Source organism: Vanessa tameamea, chromosome 6 (genome assembly GCF_037043105.1).
Source record: "Vanessa tameamea isolate UH-Manoa-2023 chromosome 6, ilVanTame1 primary haplotype, whole genome shotgun sequence".
Taxonomy (NCBI): Eukaryota; Metazoa; Arthropoda; class Insecta; order Lepidoptera; family Nymphalidae; genus Vanessa; species Vanessa tameamea.
This window is the reverse complement of record NC_087314.1, coordinates 2195499-2205153: the sequence shown is the minus strand read 5'-3', so window position 1 is coordinate 2205153 and position 9655 is coordinate 2195499. Positions and strand designations below refer to the sequence as shown.

General features: G+C 32.2%; 1 protein-coding gene across 1 annotated transcript; it reads left to right on the top strand.

The window, feature by feature from the left end:
- Positions 1-3500: 3500 nt before the first annotated feature.
- Positions 3501-8615, top strand: LOC113393372 (uncharacterized). The gene is made up of 5 exons (XM_026630219.2): positions 3501-3505; positions 6650-6767; positions 6867-7730; positions 8101-8331; positions 8449-8615. Exons 3-5 carry the CDS (start codon positions 6872-6874, stop codon positions 8514-8516), a joined length of 1158 nt encoding a protein of 385 aa, XP_026486004.2. The 5' UTR covers positions 3501-3505; positions 6650-6767; positions 6867-6871; the 3' UTR covers positions 8517-8615.
- Positions 8616-9655: the final 1040 nt, after the last annotated feature.

The following is a 9655-nucleotide window of genomic DNA, read 5'->3' as shown; positions in this document are numbered from 1 at the left end:
CAATAGATTTAATTTTACTTTGACTCCTGTAATATCTTATTTACATTATTGAAGTTTTTCTTGAAGCAAACTGTTGAAATATACCTTAAACAGCGTCCAGGGCTCATTTCCTATTTCAATTTTGATCCAGTGAGGAAAACGAGATATAAGGCGTAATCAATTTTGCCTACAAATAGCTTCGCAACCTATCGTTCAGAAATTTTCTGTAGATTTTTCCTTTGGACAAGATGGATATCCGTTTTGAAGTATTTCTTTTCTTGTCATGTATAATTATTGATACATGTTATATACATATAATTTATAGTATTATGTCAACATTACTTAAGACATATTTTGTTTTAACATTTGCATTATTTCTTTAATAAACAGTAAGGATTTATCGTATTCATTTTGATATGAAATATCTTGCGGCTCGAGGGTTAGTTCAAGTTGTATGCCGTGACGGTACGCGGCATGTCGCTTTCTCGTACCGTCACGTTCCCCCTCTCCACATCATATTTATTTGCCTTTGTGTGTGACTGTAGAGTATAATTCGTTGTTATTGTTATCCGACCGCCTTGTCTGTCTCGTCGCTAGATATGAAGCCGCAGATCCCGAAGTTCTGGATTCAAACCCAAAGTCGTGCCGTTAAAAAAATATTGGATTTTTCTATCGAAAAATTTTCAGTTACAGCCCGGATTCTGTTGGTAGTGTATACAATCGCGTGCGCCGGAGAGCACGTAAAGCCATTTCCAGTCGTATCGGATTAAGATTAAGATTAGTCGCCATGACTGAAATCGGTCACAACGATATCATTATCATATATTATTATAGGTAATACGAAAATAGACTTAAACATGGACTTGGATGTATATAGAGAAGGGGACGACCAAAGAAACAATGGATGGATTGTGTGAAAGACGATATGACTGGAAAGAATGTTACTTGTGAGATGACGTCAGACAGAGAAGTATGGAAGGAGAAGACATGCTGCGCCGACCCCAAAATAAAATTGGGATAAGGGCAGGAGGATGATGAAAATTATTGTATGAATGAAACCATGTTATGATTTATTTTACTCCATATAATTTTATTTATTTAATTTTAAATTATTTCAATGACTTACGCAACGGCCACTCTTTAACAATAAAATACAAAAATATAATAGATAAAAAAAAACCTATAACTATTTTGTTGCATACGAAAGGTAAAATATTCGTTTTAGATATGATCTTACAAGTACATTTGTTATATTATATATTTATTACAAATCGGCGAGGAGTAAATATTACATTGTCTAGAACCTTGTAGAACCACACGTGACTTTGATCGAAATTATATTCGTCGAAATAAAAGTAAGCCAAGGCGATGCGTAAACATTTTTCTCATATTTAAGGCTAAAGCGTATATCGTTATAAAGTAAAGTCTTGTATGTGAAAAAGATGCCTCCTTAAAAAATAAATATAAAATAGACAATTAAAAGATTAAAGTATCTATCGCCCTAAAAACACACAAAACCAACTCGGAATGGGTATGAATCACGTATATTTTCTATTAATACTAGCAACCAACAGTTGATAATAACTCCGAAAATATATCACTTTAAATTAACTATTACGAAACCTTGAAAAGACACAAATTTCTTTCCAATAAATCTTTATCGCTGAAAGTCGTGTCCTCGGAAATGTGGACTGTTTCTATTTTATTTGGTCTAAGTATCGTTTCAGGGCATTTGCTACAGTGAGATCAGTAAGACAAATACCAACGGCTAGGTGATCTGCCGAGATGTCTATTTCCCTCTAGCTCCAGCTTGCTTGCCAGTTTGCCAAGCTTGTCTGGACTATGTGAATACCGATATCTAGCCAACCAACTACCGAAATATCCAAGGTTCCATTTTTTGGTTAAAAGTCGTAGAGAGTCATATGTAATTTTAGTTAGAGTCAAAGGTCTAATGTTTTAGGAGTTGGACTTGCGTTACGATTCTATCCAACATATTAATTAAATATAATTGATAAAACATAACATTTCCGATGTTTTTAATCTTACGCGAGGGTATACACTATTTTATTACAAAATATTTAAACCAAGTCGTAGAGTCGAAATAATGTAGGTCATGTGTCCACAACAAAAACCTTATATAAAGAATTGTGTTGAGTGAATTATATAATTAAAAACTAAGTAAATTTGTCAGTTTGTCATTTTAAGTTGACGTTTTGTCATGACAATTAATTAAATTAATGTTTTTTTTGTTTTATACATAATTATATTATAGATACTAGTTGTAGCCCGCAGCATTACAATAAAGTAGTATATAGGTACTAAAATTATCTAGAGATCAAGATTTATACAATAAAAGCGGAGGGTATAAATATACTTGGGTAGGTACCACCCACTACTTGGTGGTAGGGCTTTGTGCAAATCCGTCTGGGTAGGTACCACCCACTCATCAGATATTCTGCCGCCAAGCAGCTTATGATACAATACTATATTGTTGTGTTCCGGTTTGAAGGGTAAGTGAGCCAATGTAACTACAGGTATGAGGGACATAACATTTTAGTTCCCAAGGTTGGTGGTGCATTGGTGGAATAAGGGATGGTTAATATTTCTAACAGCGCCAATGTCTATGGGCAGTGGTGACAACTTATATTATTATATATATTACATATTATATATATATTTCTCTTCATGAAAACAATATATATGTGCCAATTTTCCGAAGAATGTAAGTACTTGTATGAAACAAGCCCGTAATTTAGTCTCGACCGATCTGTTTTATCCGTATCTTTTCCATCGCACGTGACATTGGTAAAATAATCCATGCCTAAGTAAGTAGGCAACAGGTAGCCCAACTGAAACTCATAAAAAACCATTTGTCAATTTTCATCGTGATCGGTCAATGGCGACGTCTATTGATCATAGTCGATTAGGCCGTAATAAACATTGAAAATCTGAGTAAGCCATTCATCATCATGGATGCGCGTGTTTCCAAATTTGAGTTAAACATAAATAATTATGAATTTCCATGTTTTCCAAATTTGAAAATTTGTGTTTAACATATAATTATAAATTTGCCTGTTTCCAATTTATTTAAATTATGGACATTTAAGCTCTATTTTTTTCATTTGGTGGTTTGGAAACAAAAGATGAGAGAATTGGCTAACAGAGGACATAATGGTACTGTAGAGGTATTCTGTAACAAGAAACTCGAATCTTACTGCAGAAAACGAGCGTGAAATGTGAGAATGCTATATGTGACATCAAAATGGCGTATCACTGCGAGTCGGTTGTCAAAATTTGCCGTAAATTAACTTCGTATCTCACTCGTGAAATGTTGACTTACGATGACACGTCATTTTCTCACAAGTGTCCTTTAAATTGTATAATTATTTTACGCTAGTGTCTTGCGGTTAATTTCGAGTTTCTTTTTATATAATGATTATACTGAACTGAATTGTCTTCGTATTTACATAAATATCGAATATCGATTGCATAAAGTTGCCAAATTAATTGTAACAAAACAATTGAAATATTAAAACATCCCGCGTAATTACGTATGACTGACGTAAGACATATACAAATTAAAGACATTTAAATACGTAAATTATATTATACGGTAACTACAATGTGTAATACAGTAATAAATTTAATATATAAGTACTCATGGGCATCCTCGTCTTAAGCGCAACAATGGCTGCAACCAGTTTTCTAGAGGCGTTCAAAATGCGACGCCCGGGATAAGACGGACTTGTCTTTGGGACGTGGAAGACCAGAGCCTCATTCTGTGAGATCGTCATGGTCGTCGTGGCATCGTCGTATTTGGGTAGTTTTTAAGGGTAGGCCGATATTCGGTCAGCGGTATTCTTTGTAATGAAATTAGATACTAATCAAAACATTGTTTTGTTAAATATATTTTTGAAAAACTTCGCGTTTATTTGCTATCGGTATCACAATTTACATGACAATTAAAACAATATTGGAAGTCTGTGTACACATTACTTGAAATAATTTGATTTTAATTATCATAAGTATAGCGACAGTCTACATCAAACATAATAAAAGCTAATTTCTGTTATTAACTAAACTTGTCCAAACAATTGGTACAATGTTGTGCGGTTGTTGGTAATTTCTGAAAATATGCAAAACATGTAGACATACAGAAATTGTTTCTGAAATACAGTTTAAATTTAGTGTAAAATATACAAAGCTTTTCATATGAGGAATTTCGTAAGAACGAAGTTAAACTCACCGCAGAACACGACGGTTAAACGGCAGAAGGTGATATGTGACATTGATTACCATTATTGATTTAATATACGCATTGGAATATCGTATCACTGTATGTTAGTTTTCAAAATTACCTGAATTTTGTATAACATGGCTGGACGGGCTAATTGATTGTAAGTGGTCGCCACTGTCCGTCTACATTAGCGCCGTAATGAATTTTAACCTTTCAAACCGGGACACAACAGTACTAAATATTGCGGCTTGCCGTTAGAATATATGATGTGTGGGTGGTACCTACCCATAACACCCAAAGCACTAAATATCTGTCATCTTAAGCTATTACTGAAATGTTAATAAATAAAATCCATTTGTATTTACTTTGAGTTGATTTTATTTTTTATGATGCAAGCTTAAACCCAAAGGCAGAACAAAGGCTACTTTTTATACCTAACACATATTGACCAACCACTAGTACTTAAATGTGTTTTTGTTCATAGCCCCAAATTCAGTTCTGTGTTCCGGTGAACGCTATTTTAGACTGACAAAATTAGCCAAAGGTACTCAAAATCAAACAAAAATATATTTTAATTAAGTATACTCCTGCTGTAAATTCTGCAGAGAGGAACTGGCAGGAACCGTGTTAGTTATACTTTTTTATCAATGAATAAAACATACATGTAATAATCATATACAATTATAAACATTAACGACCACTAACTTCAAGCTCTCTTATTATTTATATAATCCTATACGGTGAGCCTTATTATTACTACAAATGCATAATAAGCCTTAAGTATTGAAGGCTATATATATACTAATTTTGTACTTTTAATATGAGTAAAAGTTAAAAGGGACTAAAGCTTTTATTTTCACTTGATCGAAAAGCCGATATAGTTTATACTGTATATTGTTTTCCTATTTTAGACTAATATAACCTCACAAAAATATTTAGATAGGTAAAAAAGGACATCTTCGAGGTCTATTATATACATTGGAATAGCAACTTTGTCCACCTAGCTACGAGTTCGATTTGTACTAGGTCAGATTTTTATTATCAATAGGATCCCATATACTTGTGTGCCCTAGAGTCGTGAAAGGTGCTAAGGCGGTAAATTCATCTACAGAAATAAAAGTAAAGCAACCTTGTCTATCTATCCTTAATCTTCTTTTCGAAAGAGAGAGGAGGCCTTAGGCTCAGCAGTGGGACGTTTACAGGCTGTTACTTTAATTTTTTCTGTATCATTAGTCGAAAGTATGTACTTTTGTTCTTGTGTCAATAAGTATGACTGACCAAGAGAATAGACTGTGACATACTTATATATAAATACGGGTACGAAACGATTTCGTTTCGCTCTTTTTGTACCTAAAACATCATTCATAGTATTTGACGCAATGTTGATTTCAATTTACGTTTGTGCAAACATTGAAAATTCAGGTAATGAAATGCTTCGTTAAACAAAAGAGATGTATGAACAGCTTTTCGGTATTATTTGTTTCACTCGTATTTATAATAAAAGGCACCTCTTTGAAGCCTTTAGAACTGTATGGATTCTCCAACGAAAATGAAGATTTTATACGTGTTTTGTGTTGTGTTATATTTCAAGTGCGGAGGTTTGTACTTTAATGAAATAATAATTTGTTCCATTTATAACAATTATCGGTCGGTCGGGTGATTAGAAAAACTTAGACGAGGAAACAGATTATATAAAAGAAAATTCATATTTTAATTTTTATAATTAATTACTAAATTAATAAAGACTTTCTAAACTGTAGTTTAAATAAATAATTCTGATCGTTTTATATTTTAGCTTGTTTGTATCCTGCTATTAATGGTAATTATCAAAATCAAAGGAGTGCGCAATACAATGATCAAAGAAATCATTATATAAATTCCAACTTACCATATAACTTTCATAACAATCCATCCGAAATAAACTACCGAAATGTACCACAAAAAGTAATGGAGCAACAATTATTACCAGTGAGAACTATAAATGAAGCTTTAATACATGGAAAACGAATCGGTTTGGGAGTGCAACAGAATTCTCCTTCACTACCAAAAACGCAATTACTAGAAATTAATAAAATAACTCCAAACATAGAAAATGACGTGCTAAAGAAACAAGACGTTCGTTCTACATACTTGGGAACGCCACCGATTAGAGAATTAAATAAAGAAACATTTCGAAGTGAAACAAATATAAAGCAAATTGTTCCACTTGAGTTCTCAAGACCTTCAACTGGAAGAGTAAATAGACCGCCAATCAAATCAAATGATGAAATAACATTAGAACTACAAGGAGTTTCTCCTGAATACATACAATCATCAGTAGGTAAACAAATATCTAGAACACAAAATGAACAAAATCCTTCGCTGATAAATAACTCGTATAAAAATATTCTTGTTGACTCAAAATATCCCAAACCACCTTCACAACCGCTCCATCAGCCAAATCAATATCCAACAGCAAGCTTTCAAAATCCGTCAGCAGAATCACTTTATAAATTAAAACAAGCTTTGCCTTATAGAATAAACACTCAACAGTTTTCAAATACACCCCAAGGTTAGTAATTAGGAGTACTTTATTGACTCCTATATATTTTTCTTATTAGCTAATACATTATACAACGTATATTTATGTGTGTCTTTTATGATATTTTAGAAAACATGTTTTTAAAAAACATTATTAACAATTCAAGACGTATACAGGATATTTATAAATCTGAGCAACCATTGAAACGTTATACTGTTATACATCCCGATGGAAGAATAGAACATATTGATCAAATCGATGGAATACTTGAAAAGTATCCAAACTATTTGATGGTCAAATCTCAAGATGTAATGAAACATGTTGAAGGCAGACCAATTGCGTTTTCCAAACCACAAACACCAGTTTCACAAAATCCAACTATCAAACCAATTACGATTCATAATCTTCAATCGAACGGAGGACAAAATAGAGGCAATAGTACTATTTCCGATACTAAAACGTCTATAACGTTACCGGTTGTAACTAATCCAATATTTATTAAAGACAAAAAAATACCAAAATTGCCTGAAAGTCATTTTAACGAGACTGTTATCAACAAAATAGGTGACAAAACAGCGAGTGATCCATCAACAATACAGAAAACAAAAACAAGTCCATCAACTCTTCATAAAACGACATTGAACACAACCCTAAAAGAAACAATTGAAGAAAGTCCCACGTCGGTTAATGTTACCGAAACTATTGATAAAACTGTTGTAAATATCCAACAAAATCAACCACAAAATGATACTGAGAAAATATCACGAATTGAAAATCAAAATGTAATTGGACATAATGTTTTATTAAACAGCTCAACTACAGCCGACGAACCGGTTAACAATGGTAAAAACTTCACAGAAATATTAATAAATACAACTTCGACGCCAATTTTAAATGAATCTCATACCTTAAAAAGTGTACAAGAACCTAAAATAAATAGAAGCGATGCTTCTCATTTGGAAATAAATAACGAGAGCCACGATGTAGCTAGTTGTAAGTTATTTTATATCTAAATTAGATTTCTTATATGATAGTATTGATTTGGTGTTAGAGAATAAACAGATCTGAGCTGAATAAGGCGTATGAGCTAGCTAACTAGCTATATATAAGCTATATAAGCAACATTGAGTTTTGATGTGTCTTTATTTGTCTTGAAAACATTGGCAGTACACTTGTATGTGTCGAATGAAATTATATTTTAATCAATGCATTTTCATCCTACCTGAAGTGAAACAGTATAGTTAAATATTTGTAAAAACTTCTTTATGTGAGAGAAGATCTTTGCTTAGCACTGAAACAACAAACAATCTTTTATGTAACCTTTACACTTTATAAATTAAATGCTATTTAATTTCTTTTTTAGCACTTTCCAGCACTCCAACGCCAAATACCGAGAATACTACAGAAAATTCAATGTTTTGGTTTAAAGCCGATGATGATTTCTGGAAAAAACTTATAAATGGAAATAATACACAAAATTTAATATATTTTCTATTTGTTCCTCCCAAAACAAACCCGGAGAAAGAGACGAAAACTACCATATATCCCAATGGCACCACAGTCGAGGAAGTTATAGAAAGAACAAGCGCTGATGGTAAGATTTTTTATTATTTTGGTGCATATATACGATACGTACCTAATAATATGTTGGAAATAATTAATAGTGATTTAATAAATCATGTTAAAATAACAGTTGTAAACTTTATTACAGATGGAGAACCTAAAATAACAAAATCAACAACAATTACACATAAAAATACTACTGATGTTAATAAATAAATAAAATCACTTAAAGAACTTAAGGATCAATGTTAGCAGGATATCCATATAAGGAGATTTGTTGTATTATTTAGAGCACAAATATAACAATATATATATATATATTATAAAAATTATAAGCGCAAGAATATTCAAGACGACGAATAAATGATATTTGTTAAAGCGATGTACCGCTCTGAGTTGACGACCGGCTGTAATAGTCACTGAGCGGCGAGCGTTTCGGTATATATGATAAGTATTGATCATTTTTTATACTGATAGGATTCAAGATTTATATATCTAGAGAGACCAAGATTTATAAAATCTTAGTCTACGTCACATGGTTTTTGGTAACAACGCTGTGATTTACAATAAAAATAACATTACTAAATAATTTGCTCACGTCTATCTACCTCCGGGATTGGTGTAATAGTCTTTAAAATTCAAAATAATTATTGGCAGGTGAATGAACAAAAAAGCATAGCTTATTTAAATTGTAGACCATGAACCTCAGAGACAGCCAACCAGCTAACCATATAATTATTATGCCTTTTTTAACAAATACGACGCGCTATCTATTTGCGTCATCAACTACGTCATTAACAGATGCAGATTGAGTTCTTAATGTTTCGTAAAGTACAATAACCGCTGAATTAATAAAGTCAGCCAAATAAGTAAATCAAATAACAATTTTTCCTGTTAGCTCCCTTACCATAATAACTAATAGCGGATGTCATGACTATAAACTATATATTATGCGAAACAAATAGCTTCGGGTACGAGAGCTCTTGTAAATTAATGCTTTTGATTTACAACATGTAACATTATGTTTATATTTATTTATAGTGCGTTTTGGAAGTTATTAGTTTGTGGAAATGAAATTTTCGTCTTTAATATTTTAATTTCAAATATGAATTCAAAAAAGGAATTGCACTTTTGTAAAGACAGATTCTGTATTGGACACATTAATACTGAAGAACAGTAATTCGAGTGAATATTCATTTCCATGCCCAAAGTCAGTATCCAGTTTTTTTGGATCGGTTCGATACTGAACTCATTTGTCACTTTTTTTCTTTTTTTGTATAAATGTGTCACTTTGAATAAAAGAGCGAAACGTACTGCTACAAGAGCAAAAAAAAACGAAATGGATCTGCCCGATT